General features: G+C 36.1%; 1 protein-coding gene across 17 annotated transcripts in view; it reads left to right on the forward strand.

The window, feature by feature from the left end:
• The window catches only part of APOOL (apolipoprotein O like), a 356871-nt gene that overhangs the window by 205991 nt on the left and 123643 nt on the right, over window positions 1–27237 (forward strand). For 6 of the 17 annotated variants that reach the window (XM_072743931.1, XM_072743924.1, XM_072743930.1 and 3 more), the window contains one exon: window positions 13389–14513. The exons of 5 other annotated variants lie outside the window; for them this stretch is intronic. In XM_072743931.1, the coding sequence (XP_072600032.1) occupies window positions 13389–13621 (233 nt within the window). In that variant the 3' untranslated portion in view covers window positions 13622–14513. Of the gene's footprint in view, window positions 1–13388; window positions 16802–27237 lie in introns of those variants that run through there. 6 more of the 17 variants (XM_072743928.1, XM_072743925.1, XM_072743929.1 and 3 more) reach the window with 3 other exon arrangements.

Consider the following 27237-nt stretch of genomic DNA (forward strand, 5'->3'; position numbering starts at 1 on the left):
ATCTACCCTACAACATAGTGATTGTACTACTGAGGATTCACCAGAAAGATACAGGTGCAGTGAAACGGCAGGACACCTGCACCCCAATATTTATAGCAGCAACATTCACAATAGCCTAACTGTGGAAGGAGCCTCAATGTCCATCGAAATAAGAATGGATAAAGAAGTGGTATATATATATACAATGGAATATTACTCAGCCATTGGAAATGAGGAATACCTACTATTTGCTTCAACCTGGATGGAACTGGAGTGTGTTATTCTGAGTGAAGTAAGTCAATTGGAGAAGGACAATCATTATATGGTTTCACTCATATAGGAATATAAAAAATAGTGAAAGGGATTATAGGGGAAAGGAGAGAAAATGAGTGGGAAATGTCAGAGAAGGTGACAAGGCATGAGAGACTCCTAACTCTGGGAAAGGAACAAGTAGAAGGGGAGTTGGGTAGGGGGTTGGGGTGACTGTGTGACAGGTACTGAAGGGGGCACTTGATGTAATGAGCCTTGGGTGTTATAGTATATGTTGGCAAATTGAACTCCAATAAGAAAATATACAAAAAAAATAATGTTTTCCCCTAGTGCTGGATTTTTTCGGTTCTGTGTAATCAGTAAGCTTGATATTAGCTGGATATTCCTGCTTGTCTTCTGTGGCAGAACCCTGTTGCACTGATTCTCAGGTGTTTTTGCCCAGGTGGGGCCACCTTTGCCAGGAGCCTATGCTCAGTATAAGGGTCTCTGCATTGTTTCATGTGACTTTTGTTAGCTGAAGGCTTTCCAATCCTCTTTAGAGGATGAAAATTAAATTGTGGTGCCTCTCTCCCAGCCTTGGAGTTGAAAGATCACAGCCCTCATTCTTCACTGGGCCCTTAGGGAAAAGTAGTCAATCACTTTTGTCTCCCTGGGTTCCTTCCACACTCTCTGTTTACACAGCCTTTAGCCAGACATCTTTATCTCAGGTACACAACCTCATTTTGATTCTCCATACTTTGCAGACTCCTGTAGCACACACCCTGGCCACTGGAGTCTCCAAGACCTGTAGATTCCTGTGGCATGCACATGCAGATCCTCCCAGGGGAAGCAGAGTCTTGCTATGGTTTTGCTGCTTGCTGGGTCCTTGCTCAGAGAGCAGTCACCCAATCATGCCCTGGTTTACAGTTTATGGGGAAGATTAGAATACTGCAGCATTGCATAAGTTTTATTATCTGATACAAAGGTTTTAGGCCAGGGAATTTCTCAGGGTATGACAGCTTCTATTGCTTTTTAAAAATTCTGGCTGAGAAAACACAGAGCCTGAGTAGTGTTTTTAGCTGCCCAATATGAACATGATGAGGAAGACTAATCAAGTGAAGATCGCACTTCTACTTGTTTGACGTAGGTTACTCTAGGTTATGTATTGTGACTGGAAGCACTATTACATGGTACTAAGCCCCTTCAAGGAAGTCTTCCAAGCTTCAGGGAAGTACTGATAGCCAAAACTTTAACTCAGTATGGAAGAAGTACCTCCTTCAGAAGTAAATATGGAAATGATAGGGTTCTTCAGGAATAGAAGGATGTATGACTGGCCTACATCCTATCATATTTGCAGGATGTTTGTATAACAGGTCACTGTTGGAGCTTTGGTGACCTAGTAATAATAGGTGATGAACAGATAGAAAAGCTTCAAATTACTGGAATATAAAGGAGAGTAAATGAGATTACAAAGAGAGAGAGTATAGAGTGTGCAGAAAGAAGGATCTAGAATAAGGAACTCCAACATTTACCAACTGTATGAGCTTGGGCAACTCACTTAACTCACCACGTACCAGTTTTGGAAGCTAAAAAATGGGGGAAAAACACACTTTTCTGTAAATATGTACAGCTTTTATTTTTATGTACAGCTATGTACAATAAATGAGGGCTTTATCTAGCATTCTCTTGCTGAAATTGAGAAGTTCTTTCATTTATTCTATGCCTCAAATATTTTATTATTCTTCATTTTCTCCTACTCCTGTTTCTTTTAGACTGACCATCATAATTTAAGGCTTATATAAGTATGTTGTATGTAAAATAAATATATAAATACATGAATCAACAATAAAAAATAATTGAAATAAAACTTTCAATCTCTGCTTTATGCTAAGCTACTGTTACTACATTGCCTAATTTATAGCAACATAGATAATGGCAAATGTAAAAAAACCTGGTTAGAGTGTTATTAGCTGGTTTGGGAGCAGTAAGATTAGATTAGTTTTGTCTATCTGTAAGATGATAAGAAAAGCCAAAAGAAAGAACATTATTTAGTTTGACTAAACTCCTAAATTACTCAAATTTGTCTCCATTTTTCTTGCCATTTTATTTAAGATTATCATTCCCCCAAGTTTTCTGGGATTTTTTAAAAAATAATTTATTTTTTTAATTGGAGTTCAAGATGCCAACATATAGCATAACCCCCAGTGCTCATCCTGCCAAGTGCCCCCCCAGTCACCCCAAACCCCTGCCCACCTCCCTTTCCACTACTCCTTCTTAGTTTCCCAGAGTTAGGTGTCTCTCATGTTTTGTCACCCTCACTGATATTTTCACTCATTTTCTCTCCTTTCCCCTTTATTCCCTTTCACTAATTTTTATATTCCCCAAATGAATGACACCATATAATGTTTGTCCTTCTCCAACTGACTTATTTCACTCAGCATAATACCCTCCAGTTCCATCCATGTTGAAGCAAATGGTGGGTATTTGTCATTTTTAATGGCTAAGTAATATTCCATTGTATACATAGACCACAGCTTCTTTATCCATTATTCTTTTGATGGACACTGAGGTACCTTCCACAGTTTGGCTATTGTGGACATTGCTGCTATAAACATCGGGGTGCAGGTGTTCCAGCATTTCACTGCATCTGTATCTTTAGGGTAAATCTCCAGCAGTGCAATTGCTGGGTCGTGGGGCAGATCTATTTTTAACTCTTTGAGGAACCTCCACACAGTTTTCCAGAGTGGCTGGAAAAATTCTTTCAGTTTCTGCCTATCTTGGAAGCTCTTTATCTCTCCTTCTATTCTGAATGAGAGCCTTGCTGGATAAAGTATTCTTGGCTGCATATTCTTCTCATTTAGGACCCTGAATATATCATGCCAGCCCTTTCTGGCCGCCAGGTCTCTGTGGAGAGGTCTGCTGTTAATCTAATGCTTCTCCCCATAAAGGTTAGGGATTTCTTGTCTCTTGCTGCTTTAAGGATCTTCTCTTTATCTTTGAAATTTGCAAGTTTCACTATTAAATGTCTGGCTGTTGAATGGTTTTTATTGATTTTACGGGGGGAATCTCTCTATCTCCTGGATATGAATGCCTGTTTAACTTCCCAAGTTAGGGAAGTTCTCAGCTATGATTTGTTCAAATACACTTTGGTCCTCTGTCTTTTTCGGCGTCGTCTGGAACCCCAACTAAACATAGATTCTTCCTTCTGAGGCTGTCATTTATTTCACTTAACCTATCTCATGATCTTTTAATTGTTTTTCACTTTTTTCCTCAGCTTCCTTCCTTGCCATCAACTTGTCTTCTTTGTCACTCACTCTTTCTTCCACCTCATTAAGCCTCGTCATTAGGACCTCCAGTTTGGATTGCATCTCATTTAATTGATTTTTAATTTCAACCTGATTAGATCTAAATTCTGCAGTCATGAAGTCTCTTGATTCCTTTATGCTTTTATCCAGAGCCATCATGAGTTTTATAATTGTGCTTCTTAATTGGCTTTCTGACATGGAATTGTAATCCAAATTCTGTGACTCTGTGGGAGAGATTACTGTTTCTGATTCTTTCTTCTGTGGTGAGTTCTTCCTTCTAGTCATTTTGCTCAGTGCACAGTGGCTAAAAATATGTTGTACTGGGAAAAGGAAGGAAAAAGGAGAAAAATGGGCAAACAAATAAACAACAAAAAATAAAGAGGGGTATCCTCTGATTCTGTATACTGTAAGTCGCTCGACTTTCCCTGGAGCTTTCCAGCTCTGCTTGGTTAAGAACTTGCTGTTCCTCTGTCCTTCCAGCTTGTCTTCTGGGAGAGGGGCCTGCTGTGCTGATTCTCAGGTGTGCACCTGCGGGACCTGCCCCGCCCCCTGCCAGGTGCAGGGTTCAGTGGGAGCTGTTTATCCCGTGAGGCCCCTGCTTCCTGGTGGCCTGGCTCAGTCCCAGGCAGAAGGTGACACTAGGAGGAACAACAACAGTGGCGGTGGTCAGCTCTCCAGCCCTGGAGTCAGCTCCAGCGGTAACTACCACAGCCTCCCAGTCCACAGGGGTCTGGATGCTCGGGGTAGGGGGCGCCAATCTGCACAGCTCGGGCCACCCAGCAGGAGGAGTGTCCTTGCTGCTCTGTGTCCTTCTGGTCTCCGCCTGTCCCGGGGGAGCGCCGGATCCTGGGCTGTGTCCCCAGGCTCTCTGGGCTCCGGGGCCTGCACCGCTGGAATCACTCTCCCGGGCAGCGCAGCTCCCTCCATGCGTAGCCACTGCCTGAGCTGCTCCCGGGGCCCAGCTGGGCGCGTGATTCAGCCCTTTAGGGAGCTCAACCCACGGTGTGTGGTTGGCTCTCCCCCTGGGCACACTTCCTCCGTTAGTGACCCCAGGAACCTGGGGGCACCACTGCCCCTCCTGGGATCTTGCCCGAGTTCCCTGCCAGCGCTTTTCTGTTTGGGAATATTGGTAAAGTTCCTGTTTCTCGGGGACTGAGATTTCCTGTCTTGGGGGCCTTGCCTGCCCCCATTAGCCCAGCTTCTCGCGGGGCCCCTCCCCCTTGGATGCTTTTTTATATCTTTATTTTTTCTATTTTCCTACCTTGATCTAAACGCAAACTTCTATTACAGTCCAGCTGTTCTCTCTTTAAACCTCAGGCCGAATTCGTGGGTTTTCAGGATGATTTGAAAGTTATCTAGGTAAGTTGGTGGGGACAGGTGACTTGAGGTTCCTACTCTTCCGCCATCTTGCCCCGCCCCCCTGGGATTATTTTTTAAAATAGGTTTTCATAATCAAAGTATCCGTCAAGAAGAAAACTCACTGCATGGAATTTTTCATTATTTCCAGTAGGGGGCAGTGATTAACCATTATAACATTTTGGTGTTTCTGGTTTGGAGACATCTCCTCCATAAAAATTTTAAAGCAGGAAAACTGTAGTTAAGGACTCAGAACCAAATTATTCAGAGGGCTGTACTACCAGTATCAAATTTTGGTGATTCAGGTAAAATTTTAGCTGATTTGTGTCACACTAACAGCCTTGTAAGCAAGAACCACTCAAGTAAAAAATAAGAAAATAAACTGTAGATGCTGAAGAATCACAACTTTGCTTTTTATAAAGTATACATAAATGATGGAGATATATTTGCCAAAATATTAGCCATTCTTTTCCTTAGATAGGAGACTCTGGGTGCTTTTTCCTCCCATATCTCAATTTTTCCATGTTTTTCAAAATTCTGAATTAAAATTTATATGCTTTTTTCAAGTATACAAAATAAATGATGAAGTGGGAAGTATCTTCCAAAACAGAAGAAATTAAAAGAATCACAAGAGAGGGACACCTGGGTGGCTCAGCGGTTGAGTGTCTGCCTTCATGATCCTGGGATCCAGGATCGAGTCCCACAGCAGGTTCCCTGTGGAAAGCCTGCTTCTCCCTCTACCTAAGTCTCTGCCTCTCTCTCTCTCTCTCTCTCTCTCTCTCTCTCTCTCTCATGAATAAATAAATAAATTTTAAAAAAAGAATCACAAGAGAAAACTTTGCCCAACCCTATTGGATATATGTAAAAAATGAATAAGATATTTTTCTAGGAAAATGTAACTATTTCCAGAAAAAAATAGTAAACAGAGTAATTTCCATGGAACTAACAAAGGCGTCCCTTCCATAGACACATACAGAACACTAGACACAGCAGTATCACTGAGGATTTCCAATGATTTAATACTATTTCAGAGCATAAAAAAGGAGTAAAAGTTCTACTACATTTTTAATGAAGTGAGTATAACATTGATTTAAAAATCTGGGAAAGATTGCATTTAAAAAGAAAATCATAAATATAAATGCTAAAATCCTGAACAGAATATTAGCAAATAGTACCTAATGGCACATTAAAAAAAATCATGACTAAGTGGGATTATCCCCAGAATGCAAGGGTATATACTCAATCATATTAATACATCAAAGGAAAAAATTATGATTAACCCCATAAATATTGAAAAGGCAATTGACAAAAACTAATACTCATTCATGGAAAAAAGCATTGAACAAAAATAGAAATAGATGAATATTTCCTTAACATAATAAAATACAGTTCTCCCAAACCAAAAGTCAGCATTAATCATGAGAAACACAGTAAGGAACAAAATTAGTATATTTACTATTACCACTATTATTTTGCAGTATGTGAAATGCCTGCCAAATAGTTACAAAAAGACAGAAACTAGAGTTATAAGAATTAGAAAGAAGAATTAAAAGCTACCATTATGTACAGTAAAATGGCATACATAGAAAAACTGAGAATTTTGCATAGAATCAGTAGCACCCATTTGTTCAAATAATGAGTTTAGAAGCTATAGCATAACACCCAGTTATTCTATATATTGGCAAATTGAACACCAATAAAAAATAAATTATAAAAAGAAGCTATAGCAGAAGAAACTAGTCCATTTACAATAGCAATAAAAAGGATAAAATATTTACATATAAATAATTGAAACCATATTATTACTAGAAGAAAACATTAGAAAAATCCTTTGCAACACTGGAATGGGGAATTTCTTTCTATGACTCAAAATATAGAAGCTATAAAAGTGAAGAAGAAAATTTTACCATGTTAAAAACAATTCGAACAAAATAAAATAGAAAAACTCTTATGTAGTCAAATAACCATAAGCAAACACAAATTACAAAGCTAGGAAAAAATATTTGGAACTGATACTGTACCAATCAGGGTCCTAGGAAGAAACAGTTAATTCAAGGAGAGTTTACTTACTTATTTATTTATTTATTTATTTATTTATTTATTTACTCATAGTCATTTTATCTGGGGAAATAGCATCTTTTTGGCTACTTCTTTTTTCACCCACTCCAATCAGAAATGCCTCCTGCAGGGTGACTGGGTTAAGGGTCTGCCTTCAGCTCAGGTTTCGACTCCAGTGTTATGGGATCGAGCCATGCATTGGGCTCCGTGTTCATCAGGGAGTCTGCTTCTCCCTCTCCCTTTGCCCCCCACCCCCTGCTGTCTCTGTCTCTGTCTCTCTCTCAAATGAATAAAGAATCTTTTTTTTAAAGAAAAATTCCTCCTCCAATGTTCAGTTCCCCAACTACTTCCAGCTTTTTTTTATTAAGTTTTTAAAAATTTTAATTCCAATAGAACTAATATACAGTATGATATCAGTTTCAGGTGTACAGTATAGTGATTCAACAATTCTATACATTACTCAGCACTTACTATGATAAATATACTCTTTAATCCCCATCACCTATTTCACCCATCATTCCACCCACCTCCCCTCTGGTATCAGTTTTTCCTCTCTGGTTAAAAGTCTGTTTCTTGGTTTATGTGTGTGTGTCTCTTTCTTTCTTCATTCCAGTGTTTCTTAAATTCCACCTATGAGTGCAATCATATGGCATTTGTCTTTCTCAACTTATTTCACTTATAATTATACTCTCTAGCTCTGTCCATGTTATTGCAAATGGCAAGCTATCATTTCATTTTAATTTTTATGGCTGAATAATATTCCAATGAAATATATATTATATATATTATATATATAACATATATAATTATATATTACATTATTATATGTTATTTTACATATTATTCATCATTCATTACCCATTCATCTGTTGAGGGACATATGGGATGCCTCTATAATTTGGCTATTGTAAATAATGCTGCAGTAAACATAAGGGTACATGTATCCCTTTGAATTAATGTTTTTGCATTTGTTTAGTAAATACCCAGCAGTGCAATTACTAGATTGCAAGGAAATTCTATTTTTTTAGTTTTTGAGGAACCTCCATACTGTTTTCCACAATAGCTGTACCAGTTTGCATTCCCACCAACAGTGCACAAGTGTTCTTTTTTCTCCATATCCTCACCAATACTTGTTATTTCTTGTTTTTTATTTTAGCACTGCCGACAAATGTGAGGTGATATGTTATTGTAGTTTTGACTAGTATTTCCCAGGTGATGAGTGATATTGAGCATCTTTTTATGTGTCTGTTAGCTATCTGTATGTCTTCTTTGGAGAACTGTCTGTTTCATGTCCTCTGATCATTTTTAATTGGATTATATGTCCTTTGGGTGTTGAGTTGTATCAGTTCTTTATATATTTTAGATATTAACCTTTTATCACGTATGTATTTGCAAATATCTTATCTCATTCTATAGCTTTCCTTTTATTTTTTTATTGTTTCCTTTGATGTACAGAAGCTATTTATTTTGATGTACTCCCAACAGTTTATTTATTTTTTACCTCCCTTGCCTTAGGAGCTATACATAGAAAAGTGTTGCTAAGGCTGATGTCAGAGAAATTACTGCTTCTACTCTCTTCTAGGATTTTTATGGTTTCAGGTATCACATTTATGTCTGTAACCCATTTTGAGTTTATTTTTGTGTATGGTGCAAGAAAGCACTCCAGTTTCATTCTTTTTTTTAAATTTTATTTATTTATTTATGATAGTCACAGAGAAAGAGAAAGAGAGAGAGAGAGAGAGAGAGAGAGAGGCAGAGACACAGGCAGAGGGAGAAGCAGGCTCCATGCACCGGGAGCCCCGCGTGGGATTTGATCCCGGGTCTCCAGGATCGCACCCTGGGCCAAAGGCAGGTGCCAAACTGCTGCGCCACCCAGGGATCCCCAGCTTCATTCTTTTGCATGTATCTCTCCAGTTTTCCCAACACCATTTGTTGAAGAGACTTTTTCCTATTGGATATTCTTCCTCCTTTGTCAAAGATTAATTGACTATGAAATTGTGGAGTTATTTCTGTTTTCTATTCTATTACATTAATATATGTCAATTTTTATGTCAGTACCATACTATCTTGATTGCTACGGCTTTGTAATATAACTTGAGGTCTGGAGTTGTGATACCATCAATTTTGTTTTCTTTTTTCAAGACTGATTAGGCTATTTGGGATCTTTTGTGATTCCATACAAACTTTAGGAATAGTTTGTTCTAGGTCTGTGAAAAAAATGTTGTTGGTATTTTGATAGGGATTACATTAAATCTGCAGATTACTTGGTTAGTATAGACATTTTAACAATATTTGTTCTTCCAATCCATGAGCATGGACTGTCTTTCCATTTCTTTGTGTTCTCTTCAATTTCTGTCAGTGTTTCATAGATTTCAGACCACATGCCTTTCACCACTTTGGTTAGGTTTATTCCTAGGTATCATTATTTTTTATGCCATTGAAAATGGAATTGTTTTCTTAATTTCTCTTTCTGCTGCTTCATTGTAAGTGATTAGAAATGCAACAGATTTATGTATGTTGATTTTGTATCCTGCAACTTTACAGAATTCATCAGTTGTAGTTTTTTGTAGAGTCTTCAAAGTTTTCTAAATTCAGGATCATGACATCTGTAAATAGTGAAGGTTTTACTTCTTCCTACCAATTTGGATGCCTTTTATTTCTTTTTGTTGTCTGATTGTTGAGGCTAGGACTTCCAGTACTATGTTGAATAAAAGGGGTAAGAGTAGACATCTTTGTCTTATTCCTGACCTTAGGGGGAAATATCAGGGTTTTTTTTTCCCCATTTGGTATAATGTTTGCTGTGGATTTTTCATATATGGCCTTTATTATCTTGAGGTATGTTCCCTCTAAGTGCTACTTTATTGAGTGTTTATATCATGAATGCATGTTGTACATTGTCAAATGATTTTTCTGCATCTATTGAAATGATCATATGATTTTTATCCTTTCTCTTATTGATGTAATGTATCATGTTGATTGATTTGTGAATATTAAACTACCCCTGCATCTTGAGAATAAATCCTACATAATTATGGTGGATGATTTTTTAATGTAGTGTTTGACTTATTAGTATTTTATTGTGGATTTTTGCATCTATGTTCATCAGAGGTATTGGCCTGTAGTTCTCTTTTTTAGTAGTGTCTTGATCTGGTTTTGGTTTCAGGGTAATACTGGCCTCATAGAATGATTTTGGAAATTTTTATTCTTCTTCTATTTTATGAATTTGAGAGGAATAGGTTAACTCTTCTTTAAGTGTTTGGTAGAATTTTCCTGTGAAGCCATTTGGTCCTGGATTTTTGTTTATTGGAGTTTCCTTGATTACTGATTTAATTTCATTGTTTGTAATCCATCTGTCCAAATTTTATATTTTTTCTGGCCTCAGTTTTGGTAGGCTATATGTTTCTAGGAAATGATCCATTTCTTCTGTGTTGTCCAATCTGTTGTCATATAATTTTTCATAATATTCTATTACAATTCTCAATATTTCTGTGGTGTTGCTTTTTATTTTTCCTCTTTCATTTGTGATTTTGCCTATTTGGGTTCTCTCTCTCTGTCTCTCTCTCTCTCACTCTCTTTCTTAATGAGTCTTGCTAGAGGTTTATCAATTTTGTTACTCTTTTCAAAGAATCAGCTCCTGGTTTCATTGATGTGTTCTATTAGTTTTTTAGTTTCTATATCATTCGTTTCTGTTCTAATCTTTATTATTCCCTTCCTCCTGGTTTTGGGTTTTGTTTGTTCTATTTTTAGTTCCTATAGATGTAAGGTTGTTTATTGGAGATGTTTCTTGCTTCTTGAGGAATACCTGTATTGCTATGAACTTCTCTCTTAGAACCACTTTTGCTGCATCCCAAAGATTTTGGACTGTTTTTTTTTTTTAAATTTTCATTTTTCTTCATGTACTTTTGATGTCTTCTTTGATTTCTTGGTTGACCCTTTCGTTGTATAGTAACATGTTATTTAACCTCCATCTATTTGGGCTCCTTTGAAGTTTTTTTCTCATGGATGATTTTTAGTTTCATAGATTTATGCTCAGAAAATATGGATGTTATGACTTTGATCTTTTTTAATTTGTTGAGACTTGTTTGTCGCCTAATACGTGATCTATTCTGGAGAAAGTTCCATGTACACTTGAAAAGAATGTGTATTCTGATGTTTTTTGGATGGAATATTCTCAATATATCTATTAAATCCATCAGATCCACTCTGTCATTGAAAGCCATTGTTTCCTTATTGATTTTCTGGTTGAGTTTGATTTTCTGTTTAGATGATATTCCCATACATGTAAGTGGAGTGTTAAAGTACCCTACTATTGTAGGTATTAGTATTGATTAATTCCTTTATGTTTGTTATTAACTCTTTTATATATTTGATTGCTCCCATATGGGGCACATAAATATTTGTATTTGTTTTATCTTCTTTTTGGATTGTTCCCTGAATGACTATATACTGTCCTTCTTTGTCTCTTGTTAGTCTTTGTTTTACAGTCTATTTTGTCCAATATATGTATTGCTACTCTGGCTTTCTCTTAACATCTATTTTCATGATAAATATTTCTCCATCACTTCACTTTCAATCTGAAGGTAACATTCAGTCTGAAATGAGTCTCTTGTAGGCAACATATACATAGGTCTCTTTCTTAAATCCATTCTATCACCTTGTCTTTTGATTAGAGTGTTTAGTCCATTTCTATTCCAAAGCAATTACTCATAGGTATGTATTTATTGCTATTTTTGTTCTTGTTTTGTGGCCATTTTTGTAATTTTCCTTTGATTTTTTATTCCATTGCTATCTTTCATGGTTTGTTGGTTTTCTTTAGTGATATACTTGGATTCCTTTCTCTTTATTCGCTGCAAATCTATTATTGGTTTGTGATTTGTGGTTATAATTAGGTGTGTATATAACATCTTCTGTATATAGCAGTGTATATTAAGTTGATGGTCACTTAAGTTTGAATTTCTTGTTACTCTCTTTCAAGTTTTAGGTACATGGTCTCATATTTTACATTCTTTTATGTTGTGAATCCTTTGACTACTTTTTACAAATGCATTTATTTTTATTGCATTTTTTGTGTTTTTTACTTTTCATATTCTTATGATCTTTCCATTTAAAGAGTCCCTTTTAAGAAGAAATGTTGGGAAATATCAGGAAGGGAGACAGAACATAAAGACTCCTAACTCGGGGAAACGAACTAGGGGTGGTGGAGGGGGAGGAGGGCGGGTGTTGGAGGGGAATGGGTGACGGGCACTGAGGTGGACACTTGACGGGATGAGCACTGGGTGTTTTTTTGTATGTTGGTAAATTGAACACCAATAAAAATTAATTTAAAAAAATTATTTAAAAAACAAAAAAAAAAATAAAGAGTCCCTTTTAATATTCCTTGCAGTGCTGGTTTAGTGGTCATAAACTTTAATTTTTGTTTATCTAAGAAACTATTTATCCTAAGAAACTTTTTATCTTTCCTTCTATTCTGAATAGTAGCCTTGCTGGATAGATTAGCTTGGCTGCAGGTTTTTTCCTTTTAGTACTTTAAATGTGTCATGCCACTGTCTTTTGGCCTGGAAAGTTTCTGCTGAAAACTCTGTTGATAGCCTTAAGGGTTTCCTTTGTATGTAACTGTTTCCTATTACCACTTTAAAACTTTTCTTGGGCAGCCCCAGTGGCACAGTGGTTAAGTGCCACATGTAGCCCGGGGCCTGATCCTGGAGACCTGGGATCGAGTCCCACGGCGGGCTCCCTGCATGGAGCCCGCTTCTCCCTCTGCCTGTGTCTCTGCCTCTCTCTCTCTCTTTGTGCCTTTATGAATAAATAAAATCTTTAAAAAAACACTTTTCTTTATCACTACTTTTTGCCTTTTTAACTATTATGTGTCTTGGTGTGGACCTCATTGGGTTGATTTTTTTGGAAAGATCTTTGTGCCTCCTGGATCTGGATATTTGTTTGCTTCCCCAGATTTTGGAAGCTTTCAGCTATTATTTATTCAAATAAATTTTCTGCCCCCTTTTCTCTCTCATCTTCTGGGATTCCTATAATATGAATGTTACTATACTTGAGTTCCCTATATACATTCTCATTTTGCATAACTTTTTCTCTTATTTGTTCAGATTGATTACTTTACGTGACTCTGTCTTCTAGCTCATCACTTTGTTTCTCTACTTCCTCCAGCCTATTTATTCCATCAAGTGTATTTTTAATTTCATTTATTGTGTTCTTCATCTCTGATGGTTCTTTTTTTGTCTTTTTTAAAGGTTCTTACTGATGTCCTCCACTCTTTTTTTCATTTCCAGTGGATATCTTTGTGATCATTCAAATTCACTACCAGGCAAATTACTAGTATCTGTTTCACTTAGGTCTCTTACTGTGGTTTTGTCCTGTTCCTTCATCTGTGACATATTTCCGTCTTCCCATTTTGCCTAACTCTCTATATCTTTTTCTGTGCTTTAGGAAAATCATCTACATCTCCTCCTCCTGAAGGTGACGGCCTTATGATGAAGAGACCCAGCAGTGTCCTGCAGTGTAGTGTCTCTTATTCCCCAGGACTTGGCACTTCAGGGAGTGTCTCCTACGTGTATTTCATATGCCCTGATATTGAATTCTGGCCAGTTTTTCCTTCACTCCAGTCATCTGCAGAGACATTCTTTGCCTTTCATGAGCTGTGTTTGGTCCCCACTGAGTGAGGGACATTTTAACAAGGTGTAGACTGGTCTGCTTATGAAATGACACCTGCTGCAACTGCCACCAAAACTGAGGTTCTCCAAAATGCATGGATCAGAGGATGGGATGTTGGTGGAGTTTGTACTGGTCTTCTGGGTGAGGGGAGGGGGTCACAATGCCAAAAATGAAGAAAGATTGACTGGGCAAGGCATATCTACTGATAAGTGGCGGAGGGTCAGCAATTGGTATAAACAAGTTAAGTAGTGAGTTTGGGTGCCACACTGGTTACCACAGGTGACTGTGTATGCTGGAGTGGGAGGCAGGAGAGAGAATTGGTGACTGACAGCTCCTTTTTTTCCTGAAAGGATCTCACAATTCCTGCCTCTCTGGGTGTGCTCTGAGATGAGTAAATAACTATCTTTCCCATCTGCCCCTGGTGTTTTTCAAACTACTGCTTCTAAGATCCACTGGCTGTTTGTCATGTTGTCTCTTTAAGGGTGGGGACTTCACTTCCTAACACTTTCTGGTCTTTCCCAGAGCTGAGTCTGATGAATTTTAAAACTCCAGGCTTTAAATACCCCTGGTTGTAAGAACTTGTGAAATTCAGTCTCTCTCTCTCTCTTTCAAAGCCAAACTTTATGGGGATTCATCTTCCCCATGTGGGCTGCCTGATGTGGCAGACTGTTTTTTGTCCTTCTTGCCACTGTTCCCTCCCAACTGCCCATGAAAACCATCTGTTTTGCTCCCAAACTATGTTTTCACCCTTCCTATCTTCTTTGATGTGGCCTTTTCTCTACCTTTATTTGTGGAGTTTTTTTCTGCCAGTGTTTGGGTTGTTTTTGTGGTTATTTATCCTAATGTGAGTGTCATATAGTTGTCTTCAAGGAAATTTTAATAAAGGAACCACTTATAAAAGTGTGGACAGGGATCCCTGGGTGGCGCAGCGGTTTGGCGCCTGCCTTTGGCCCAGGGCGCGATCCTGGAGACCCGGGATCGAGTCCCACGTCGGGCTCCCGGTGCATGGAGCCTGCTTCTTCCTCTGCCTGTGTCTCTGCCTCTCTCTCTCTCTCTGTGACTATCATAAATAAATAATAATAAAAAAAATTTAAAAAAAAAAAGTGTGGACAGCATAAATAAGGGAAAACAAGGATAAAAATACCCCAGAACTAGTAGCATCAAAGTTTTTACCACCCTTAGGCTTAAGGGAGTGAGGAGAGGGAATGATTACTGAAACCTAGAAGGAAAGAGTTAAATGGAGAAGACCACCTTGATCAAGGTAAGCAGTCATCTCAAGGCAACCTTGTAGGGAGGGCACTGTAGTAATATCTACTTACCTCTAATTCTCCTCCCTCCCTCTTAACTCCTAATGAGAGTTCCTATCAACCAAACACTATTATAGGCCTAGGGAGACCATTGATATGATAGAAGTCAGTATTCTGAGGCACAGAACAGGAGTGAAAAAGATGAGTGGTAGATCTAAAGGAACAAACAGATGATATCCAGCAAAATTTATAAGAAAAGCTAATTTTCCTTCATATGTAAAAAATCTTCATAATCATAACTCAATTAAAAATGGGAAATAAGATGAACTGACATTTCACTTAAAAAGAAAATTTAAATAGCTCTCAAACATGAAAAGATGTTCATGTTCTCTTTTATTATGAGAAAAATGTGACTATAATTACACTGAAATATGTTTTTGTTTGCTTATCACTTTAGTAAGTATAGAAAAGATTAGTAATATACCCTATTAGAGAAGTTATGAGGAAAACACCTGACAGACATTCAGGAAATTACTAATACACATATCACTTGACCCAGCAATGTCACATCAGGGAGTATATTCTACAGACATATTTCCACAGATAAAAACTGATCTATTTTCCAAGATTTTTATTGCAATCATAAATTGCGATTGGAAAGGATTGGAAATAACACAAATGCCTATCAAGAGAGGCTGATTAAATAGCATATTTTACATCCATCCAATGGAATGCTATAGAACTTTTCAAAAGAAGAAAATTTTCTGTGTCCTGATATGTAAAGCTCTCCAAGAAATGATCACTGGCGGGGAGGAAGGTGCAATAGAGTGTGTGTGGTATGCTTCCTTTCATGGAAAAAGGGGAGAAATCAAGAATATATGTTAATATTTGCTTATATTTATATAAATAAACTCTGAATTAATACACAAGCAAGTATAAAAGTAATTGCTGCTTAGAATACTAGAGGGTGAAAAATGAGTGGTTAGGGAGCAGAGATGAGATAGAGAACTTTATTTCTTAAAATATTATTCATTCAAAAGTTTTCAGAATATTTTGCTTTTAATAATGCTATAAATAAAACCATGTTTTTAAAAAGCAGTATCTCAGACACAACTGTATGTTAATACATTTATCTTCTAACAGTTGGAGCAAACAAATAACTAAATATATACATTGTTCCAGTGTGGGGATATACTTCTCAAAACTGGAGGTATTCCAGAAAAGGCTAGGATGAGACAGGAGTGACATCTTCAGGAAAAAGTGCAAGCTAGGTTCAATGATAGTCAACTCTAAGATTTGTTATGCTGTTTGGCATATTGTACTTTAAATTTTCTTCAATTTCCTTCATATTTGAAGAATCAAAAAGGCTCTTGTTTTTGCTATCATTCAACTCCTGTGTTTTTGGTATGTTAAATGCCAAGGGCATTCTTTGAAGCCTATTTTCTTTTATTTTTTTTGAAGCCTATTTTCTAATAACATTTAGCTCATTGAAGCTTATCTGCAGAGTTCTATCCACTCATCCAGCCTTAAGAGATCTCCATACAGATTGTCTTTATCAGGTTCACAGATCATTTTCAGTAAGGCCAGCATCAAATGTTTGTTTGGAAATTTTAGGGGTCTATCCTCTAGTCCCATGTTACCTAAATTTTAAAAGGTCTCTGGTGTTGAACTTGTTAAAGTTTGTTTAAAGTCTAAGTTAGTTACAACCATTTTAACCTCTTTATTCAAAATGCTGAAAAAAATCTTAGTTGACTTCATCAGTCAAAATTTTCCTTTACAGAAATCATGATTGCTTTTACCTAGCAGTTATGTAGTAGTTATTTTTTCTTAAACATTTAAATGTAAAAAAAAAACTTTTTACATTTCTTAAACATTTGATGATATTGCTGTTTGTTAATTTGCTACCTCACCCACAGTGGAAGAATAAAAATTCTTGATCTATAGTTTTCAGGTTCTATCCTTATAAATTGGAGTTGACATAGTGGTCATTTATGACAAAATATAACACCTTATGGTCATCTATTCCACAGTTTCAACTTTTAGTTCCTTCAGATTGTTGAGGAAATGCTTTCCGGCCCTTATGATTTTCCTACACCTAGTATATTAAGTCCTCACAAATGATTTCCAATAGAATTTTCTGTAATGACAGAAATGTTCTATAAATCTATGCTGTCTAATATGTCATTCACTTGCCACATGGGGGTATAGTGGAATTAAATTGTGGCTAATTTGACTAAGGAATGGATTTATTTTATTTTATTTTAATTGATTAAAATATAAGTAGGCAAATCTGGCTAGTGTCTGCCATATTAGATAGAACAGATATAGACCATTTTACACATTTAAAATAATTTTCTCCTGTACCTCTGACCTATTTGATTTACTAAGCACTTTCAGACAAGCACATTTTTAATTTACCTCAGTAAAAATCAATGAAAATAACCCATATAGTCTCTTTTCTAATATATATTAATATATATTATATATATTTAAATTCTAAGAGTAGCTTTTGTACATGTTCTTTCATTTCCTTCTTTGTATTAGAGTGTGAAAAGCTCTGAACCATGTGATTAGAGTATTAGAAATGGTTCTGTGACCTTGATCTTTTTACATTTTAAAATATGAATCTGTTTAATCATGGCAATTGAGTAGCTCCAATGATTTTTTCCCCAATCAGCCATCATTCAGTACTCATTAAGCTGCTACTGAGATCAAGGTACTCTGGGATACAAGTGAGGTAATGGAGTAGAGAAGAATGAACATTTATCGAACACCTACCATATTCAGGCATTTTATTAATCATACGATATCTGTAATGTAGAATATCTATTTTAATTTATATGATTAATTCTCATGACTTTGCTGCATAGTCTTATTCCTCCTATTTTTTTAAAATGAAAAAACAAGGATAATATAGGTCAAGTGACCCACACATTGCCACAGGACTAAGCAACAGAACAAGGACAAAAAAACAGGTCTTTTAAGTCTAAGCTCAATCTTCTTTCCACTAAACTATAGCTTCCACTGGAGTAATTAAAAAAAAAAACACTAAAATAACTAGCATTAGGTTAACATTTATGTTTCAGTAAGTATGCTAAATATTTTACATACATAACTATTTAATCCTCACAACAACCTGTGAGTTTTACAGAGAAGAAATTATAAAATATAGACTCTATAACTTTAAGTTAGCAGGGTCAAATACTTTAGGAATCCAAGGAAGATTTGATAAATCAGCTCTTCTACCACCCTCATTTTTCTGTAAGCATAATAATTGACTGGCGTGAGGTTCTCTTTGCACTTCAATTTCAAAATATGTTTTTAGTGTTCATCATGTACAAAGTACTATACAAAGGTCAGAGAGTGTGGGCAGATTACAAAGGTACATAAAAATCATATTTGTGTCTCCAAAAGTCTTTTTCTCTTCCATTCTTTTCAGTAACCCTTCACTCCTTTATTCACATTTTATCTGAAAGCAAAGTCACTTATATACATATTTTATTATTGCAAATTTGGTTCCTGATACAAGTTTTATTCTAATTATATTGAGGTTAGCAGGGCCAAGGGAGAAGGTGTTTAAGGGTTGTTAGACTGGATGCAAAATTACCAGTGAAGTAATAATCTTGTTTATAAAATCCTGATCCAGTTTTTTCCTAATCCATTTTACTTATTCTTTGTCTCACACATTTCAATGTTCCCCTTCTAGATCTTTTGTTTTTATCATATACTCAAAATGTATTTGTAGACATTTTCAGGCTTAGAGTGTATGTTTTATCCTTTTTAACTTGTCTTCTCTGCTCCAGTATACATTAAATACAATCTAAGTTGAAAGATTAGAAGTAGTGCTGGCCAAGCTCATAAAAATCATTTAACAATAGTAAAGCTTGTTTCACTCAGCATTATACCCTCCAGTTCCATCCACGTTGAAGCAAATGGTGGGTATTTGTCAAGTCAATTGGAGAAGGGCAAACATTATATGTTCTCATTCATTTGGGGAATATAAATAATAGTGAAAGGGGAATAGAAGGGAAGGGAGAAGAAATGGGTAGGAAATATCAGAAAGGGAGACATAACATGAAAGACTCCTAACTCTGGGAAACTAACTAGGGGTGGTGGAAGGGGAGGTGGGTGGGGGGTGGGGGTGAATGGGTGACGGGCACTGAGGGGGGCACTTGACGGGATGAGCACTGGGTGTTATTCTGTATGTTGGCAAATTGAACACCAATAAAAAATAAACTTATTATTAAAAAAAAGCAATAGTAAAGCTTGTCATTTGATAAAATAGTTCAATTTGAAAAAATAGATGAAAAATAGCTGAGTGTAAGTGTGTGTGTGTGTGTGTGTGTGTGTGTGTGTGTGTACACATACATATGTACGTTCACATCTTGGAACTAGATTTAAAAGAAAAAATTCACCTAGGCATTTGCTCAGGTATAAGTTGTTTTCCTCCTTAGCTCTTTTGGCGGTACATTTCTGGTTCGGTCCAGGGAAGAACAAAAATATAACCTTAAGTCTAGAATGATTCTAGATGCCTATTACTCTTAAAGACTTGAGGCCATTCCCAGTTTAACCTAGCATTTCAATTCTACTTTGGGAGGAGCTGGAGAATTCAATACAGATCAAGATCTCTGGGAGCATTCTAGCATGACTCCAATCCAACTTGCTTGGAGAAAGGGATGAATTATTATGAGTTTTAGTCACCAGAAACTCACCTTTAAGTCTAAAAGAAAACCTAAAACTAATTTGTAAAACCAAGCATCTAAATTACTTCAATGATGCTGAACTCTCAGAAACAGTATGGAGTTTTGGTTATGTGAACACAATCAAATCACAGCTCTCTATATTAGTTTCAACATCTATAAAACAAAGGAGATAGGAATATGTGCCATTCCTGTCTGTCTTATAAAGCTGTTGTGAATATTCAGTGGGATAATAAAGGTAAAGTACTTAAAATAACCAAAATTGGACAATCATGGTTCTTCTGCTCCTCAACACTTAAATTAGTGTGTCTTTCCTCTTGGGTGGTGTTTTTTTTATTGCAACTTCTCTGCATTGGCCATAGAATCGAGAAACAGCTCTCCTCACCATCCCTCACAAAATGGGAAAATATTCCCAATGATGGATGGCCTCCTATCTCCAACTCATCACTGCACAGGCTTTTTAAAACCCATTTTCATGGGGAGCTACTGTCCAGCTTTGGAGGTTAAAAGCAGAAGCTCCATAGGCACATGGCCTATGTTAAAATTCCTGTCTTCCATATATTTGCCCCTTTGTCCCAGGCTAGTCCTCCAACAATTCTCTTTGCCTCAATTTCCCCAAGTGTACTGTGGAACTGATAATAGTATCCAGAGAAATCAGCTGGCTCAGGGCCTGGAACTTGATAATCGCTCAATAAGAATCAGTGACTATTATTTGGTTCTCTGCTGGAAAAATCAAATCATATGGTTATATTGTGTTCCTCTTGAGATCAACAAACAAGTATACTTTTAAAACTACAATGAGGGTATTATGCTGAGTGAAATAAGTCAATCGGAGAAGGAAAAACAGTGTATGTTCTCATTCATTTGGGGAATATGAATAATAGTGAAAGGGAATATAAAGGAAGGGAAAAGAAATGTTGGGAAATATCAGGAAGGGAGACAGAACATAAAGACTCCTAACTCGGGGAAACGAACTAGGGGTGGTGGAAGGGGAGGAGGGAGGGTGTTGGAGGGGAATGGGTGACGGGCACTGAGGTGGACACTTGACGGGATGAGCACTGGGTGTGTTTCTGTATGTTGGTAAATTGAACACCAATAAAAATTAATTAAAAAAATAAATAAATAAAAGGATTTAACTTGAAAAAATAAATAAATAAAATGTGAGATAACTTCAAAAAAAAAAAAAACCACTACAATGAAAGCACTAAACTCTGCTTTAATATAACAAATGAAAGCCTAAAGAGGTATTAAGTAGTTCCTGCTACAGGGAAAGAGAATACTTTTTTCCCATTCTTTCTTCTTTCTTCTTTCTTCTGTGATTCAAATTACTCCTGTTGTAACATATTTTATAGACTTCTTTCTGGGATTTTGAAGATCCTGCAAAGAATTGAGTGGAAGGGGTAATGTAACAGAGGTAGGAAAGACAGAGGACAGCTTTCTACAATGGATTTTATTGGAATTATGGTTAACCTCATAGTTTTCTAATCTCTCCTGCACATTTACATTCCTTTCTTTCTATATTCAGTAAACACCACTATGTACCAGGCATGGAGGTTGGTGTTGGAATTTCTAAACTGATTAAGTTAGGAAGCCAGCCCTCAGGAATCTGGTCCTTGGTAGAGGAAACAACATTTGCAAACCTAATGATGCTAGAAGCACAGAGCAGGGTGGTTATGTGTCCAGGCTCTGGAGCCAAACTCTCTTGTTTTGAATCCTCCTGGATTTTGTAATTTCAACTTAGATCAATTTCCTTTATCTCTTTTTGGCTTCATTGACAGCTGTGAAATGGTATTGTGATTGTACCTGTTATTTTGAGGGTTGAATGGATCTTTATATATAAACTTCTGGAATAGTGTCTAACTTATGGTTAACATTAAATAAATGTGTGCCTTTTATTACTAAAAAATAAAAAAATAACCAAAATTGCTACACAAAATAATATATTATTATGGAGAAAGGAGCAAAAATGTTTTTTTGTATTAAGCACTAAGGTAATGTGCACATTTTTTTCTGGATTTTGTGCACGTTAAAAACATATATCACTAAAGGGGTGCCTGGGTGGCACAACTGATTGAGTGTCTGACTCTTGGTTTCAGCTCAGGTCATGATTTTAGGGACATGAGATTGAGACCTGTATCAGGCTATATGCTCTATGTGGAGTCTGCTTAAGACTTCCTTTCCCTCTCCTTCTGCCCCTCACCCCTGCTCTCTCTCTCCCTCAAATAAATAATCCTTTAAAAAAATACATACCACTCAAAATAAAACAAGTCATTATTTTTTAAAAGTTCTAAACCTTTTATTTTTTCTAATCTTTTATTTAAATTACAGATAGTTAACATACAGTGTGATATTAGTTTCAGATATAGAATTTAGTGATTCATCACTTACATGCAACACTCAGTGCTCATTACAACCAGTGACCTCCTTAATCCTCATCTATTTAAACCATCCCTTGCCCATGCCCCTTCTGGTAACCCTCAGTTTATTCTCTATAATTAGAGTCTGTATACTCTTTTGCTTCCCTTTTTTTCCCCTTATATTTATCTGTTTTGTTACTTAAATTCCACATGTGAGTGAAATCACACAGTATTTATCTTTCTCCGATTTATTTCACTTAGCATAATCCTCTAGCTCCATCTGTGTTGGAAATGGCAAGATTTCCAACAAATGGCAAGATTTCCAACAAATGGCAAGATACACACACACACACACACACAATGGAATATTACTCAGCCATAAAAAATAATGAAATCTTGCCATTTGTTGAAAATCTTGCCATTTCCAACAAAGATGGAGCTAGAGTATTATGCTAAGTGAAATAAGTCAGAGAAAGACAAATACTGTATGATTTCATACATACATACATACATATATACATATTTCATACATACGATATATCACATCTTCTATATCCATTCATCAATCAACACACATTTGGGCTCTTTCCACAATTTGGCTGTTGTTTTGTTGATAATGCTGCTATAAACATTGGGGTGAATTCTCCTTTTGAATCAGTATTTCTGTATCCCTTGGGTAAATACCTAGTAGTTCAATTGCTGGATCATAGGGTAGTTCTATTTTTAACTTTTTGAGGAACTTCCATATTGTTTTCCAGAATGGCTGAACCAGTTTGCATTCTCACCAAGAGTCTAAGATGGTTACCCTTTCTCTGCATCCCCACCAACACCCGTTGTTTCTTGTATTGTTAATTTTAGCCATTTTGACTGATGTGACATGATAATCTCATTGTAGTTTTGATTAGTATTTCCCTCATGATGAGTGATGTTGAGCATCTTTCCATTTATCTGTGAGACATCTGTTTGTCTTCTTGGAAAAATATCTATTCTTGTGTTCTGCCCATTTCTTAATTGGATAATTTTGGGGGGGGGTCAGTTTGATAATTTCTTTATATATTTTAGATTCTAACCCTTTATTGGATATGTCATTTGCAAATATCTTTTCCCATTCCATCAGTTGATCTTTGGCTTGTTGATTGTTTCCTTCACTCTGCAGAATATTTTTATTTTGATGAAGTCCTAGTAGTTCATTTTTGCTTTTCATTCCCTTGTTCAGGAGACATATCTAGTAAGAAGTTGCTGTAGCCAATGTCAAAGAAATTACTGCTTGTATTCTCTAGGATTTTGATGGCTTCCTTCCTCACATTTAGGTCTTTCATCCATTTTGAATTTATTTTTGTGTATGCTGCAAGAATATGGTTCAGTTTCATTCTTTTGCATGTTGTGAAACTCCATTATCCAGCTCCATTTGTTGAAGAGACTGTCTTTATTTTCTTGGATATTCTTTCCTGCTTTGTTGAAGATTAGTTGACTGTATAATTGTGGGTTCATTTCTGGGTTCTCTATTTTCTTCCACTGATCTATGTGTCTGTTCTTATCCCAGTCAGTATATGGTCTGTATCACTGCAGCTTTGTATCATCACTTGAAGTCCATAATTGTGATACCTCCCCCTTTGTGTGTCTTTCTTTCTTTCTTTTTTTCTTTCTTTCTTTCTTTCTTTCTTTCTTTCTTTCTTTCTTTCTTTCTTTCTTTTCTTCTCTCTTTTCTTTCTTTCTTTCTTTCTTTCTTTCTTTCTTTCTTTCTTTCTTTCTTTTCCTTCCTTCCTTCCTTCCTTCCTTCCTTCCTTCCTTCCTTCCTTTCAGGTTGTTTTGGCTATTTAGGGTCTTTTGTGGCTCCATACAAATTTTGGGATTGTTTGTTCTAGCTCTGTGAAAAATGCTGTTGGTATTTTTATAGGAATTGTTTTAAATGTGTGGATTGCTCTAGGTATTATGAGCATTTTAATAATATTTGTTCTTCTACTCCATGAGCATGGAATGTGTTTCCAATTCTTTGTGTCATCTTCAGTTTCTTTCATAAGTGTTCCATGCTTTTAAGAGTATAGATCATATGCTTCTTTGGTTAGGTTTACTCCCAGGTATCTTATGGCTTTTGGTGCATTTGTAAATGAGATTGATTCCTTGATTTCTCTTTCTTCTGATTCATTATTACTGTATAGAAATGCAACAGATTTCTGTACATTTATTTTTATGCTGTGACTTTACTGAATTCATATATCAGTTCTAGCAAATTTTTGGTGGGGTCATTTGGGTTTTCTATATAGAATACCATGTCATCTGCAAGCAGTGAAAGTTTGACTTTTTCTTTTCGAATTTGAATACCTTTTATTTTTTTGCATTGTTTGATTGCTGAGGCTTGGACTTCCAGTTCTATGTTAAATAATAATGAGAGTGAACATCCCTGTCTTGTTCCTGACTGTAGAGGAAAAGCTCTTAGTTTTTGCCCATTGAATATGACATTAACTATGTTTTTTATATATGACCTTTATGATGTTGAAGTGTGTTCCATCTATTCCTACTTTGTTGAGGGTTTTTAATTATGAAAAAATGTTGTACATTGTCAAATGATTCTCTGAATCATATGAATTTTATCCTTTTAAAAAATAATATGCTATATCACATTGATTTGTGAATATTGAACCACCCTTGCAGCCCAGGAATAAATCCCACTTACTTGTGGTGAATGATTCATTTAATGCACTGTTGGATATGGTTTGCTAGTATTTTATTGAGAATTTTGCATCCATGTTCATCAGGGATTTTGTCCTGTAGTCTTCTTTTTCAGTAGAATTCTTGCCTGGTTTTAGAAGCAGAGTAATTATGGCCTCATAGAATCAATTTTGAAATTTTCCTTCTCTTTATCTTGTTTGGAATAGTTTCAGAACAATAGATATTAGCTCTTTAAAAAAAAAGATTTTGTTCATTTATTCATGAAAGACAGAGACAGGAAGAGTCACAGGCAGCATGAGAAGCAGGCTTCCTATGGGGAGCCTGATGTGGGGATTGATCCCAGGACTCTGGAATCATGACCTGAGCCAAAGTCAGACACTCAACTACTAAGCCACCCAGGCATCCCAATAGGTGTTAGCTCTTTAAATATTGGTAGAATTCCCCTTTGAAGCCATCTGGCCCAGGCCTTTTGTTTGCTGAGCTTTTTGATTACTGATTGACATTTTTGCTGATTGTCAATCTGTTTGAGTTCTCTATTTCTTTCCATTTCAGTTTTGGTTAGGTTATAGGTTTCTAGGAATTCATCAATTCATTCCATATTTTCTGATTTGTTGGCATATTGTTTTTCATAAGATTCTCTTATTATTGTATGTCCGTGATGTTAGTTGTTATTTCTCCTCTCTTGTTTGCGATTTTATTCATTTGAGCCCTTTCCTTTTCCTTCTGATATGTCTGGCTAAGGTGTTATCAATTTTATTAGTTTTTTCAAGGAATGAGCTCCCGGTTTCATTGGTCTATCCTCTTGTTTTTTTTTTTTTTTTAAGTTTCCATATCATCTATGTCTGCTCTATTCTTTATTATTTCCCTTCATCTGTTGTCTTTAGGCTTTATTTGTTGTTCTTTTTGTAGCTCCTTTAGGTGTAAGGTTATGTAGTTTGAGAGTTTTCTTGCTTCTTGACATAATCCCAATATTGCTATATATTTCCATTTTATGACTGCTTTTCTGCATCTGAGAGATGTTGGATCATCATATTCTCATTGTAATGGTTTGCATATGTTTTTAAATTTATTCCTTAATTTCCTGGTTGACCCATTCATCCTTTAGTAGCATGTTCTTTAAACTCCATGTATTTGTGTTCTTTCCAAATTTATTCTGCTTGACTTCAAGTTTCACAGCATCATGGTCAGAAAACATGCATGATATGATACCAATCTTTTTGTACTTGTTGAAGCCTGATTTTTACCCAGTATGTGATCTATTCTGGAGAATGTTCCATGTGCACTGGAGAAGAATATGTAAGGATGAAATGTCTTGAATATACCTATTAAGTCCATCTGGTCCAGTGTGTCATTTAAAGCCATTGTTTTCTTGTTCATTTTCTACTTAGATAATCTTTCCATTGATTAAAGTCCCCTACCATGATTTTATTATCAATGAGTTGCTTTATGTGTGTTATTTCATATATTTGGGTGCTCTCAAGTCGGGAACATAAATATTTATGACTGTTAGATCTTCTTGTTGGGTAGAACCCTTTATTGTGATACAGTGCCCTTCATCTCTTCTTACAGTCTTTGGTTTAAAATCTAGTTTGTCTGATAGAAGTACGGCTACTTCAGCTTTCTTTTGACTTCCATTTCATGATAAATGTTTCTCCATCCCCTCATATTCAATCTGCAGGTGTTTTTAGGTGTACAATGAGTCTCTGGTAGGCAACATATAGATGAGTCTTGTTTTTTATCCATTCTGACACCATATGCCTTTTGATTAGAGTGTTTAGTCAATTTACATTCAGAGTAATTATTGATAGAAATGTATTTTGTGCTATTTTATTACTCTTTTGTCATTGCTTCTGGAGATTTTCTCTGTTTCTAGTCTTAGTCAGTTTTGGTCTTTCTTTCCTAGTCAAAGAGTCCCCTTTAATATTTCTATGAGGGCTGGTTTAGTGGTCCTGAACTCCTTTGGTTTTTATTTGTCTCGGAAACTCCCTTTCTCTCCTATTATGAATCATAACCTTGCTGGATAACCTTGTTTGCGGACTTTTCCCATTCAGTACATTGAATATATCATGCCACTCTCTTCTGGATTGCTAAGTTTCTGTGGAGAGTTCTGTAGCTAGCATTATGAGTCTTCCCTTCTAAGTTAGGGACTTCGATTGTCTTGCTGCTTTGATGATTTTTTTCTTTATCCCTATATTTTGCAAATTTAACTACAATATATCTTGGTGTTGGCCTGCTTTTGAAAATTTTAATGGTAGTTTGGATTTGAATGTCTGTTTCCTTCCCCACATTAGTGAATTTTTCAGCTATTATTTCCTCAAATGAACCTTCTGCCCCATTTTCTCTCTTTTCTTCTGGCACTCTTATGGTATGAATGTTATTACTTTCTATGGAGTCACTGAGTTCCCTAAGTCTATTTTTGTAATCCATAAAAGCTATTTCTCTCCTTTTTCACCTTCATTATTTTCCATTATTCTATATTCTATATCACTTATTTGTTCTTCTGGTCCTTCCATCCTTGTGGTCATTACATCCAATCTGTTTTGACTCTTACTTATTGCATTTTTCGTTTCTGTCTGATTTTTAACTCTTTTTGTCTCTGCAGTAAGGGTCTCCCTGATGCGTTCCATGCTTTTCTCAAGCCCAGTGACTA

This window comes from Vulpes vulpes, chromosome X, assembly GCF_048418805.1.
Source record: "Vulpes vulpes isolate BD-2025 chromosome X, VulVul3, whole genome shotgun sequence".
NCBI classification, from domain to species: Eukaryota; Metazoa; Chordata; class Mammalia; order Carnivora; family Canidae; genus Vulpes; species Vulpes vulpes.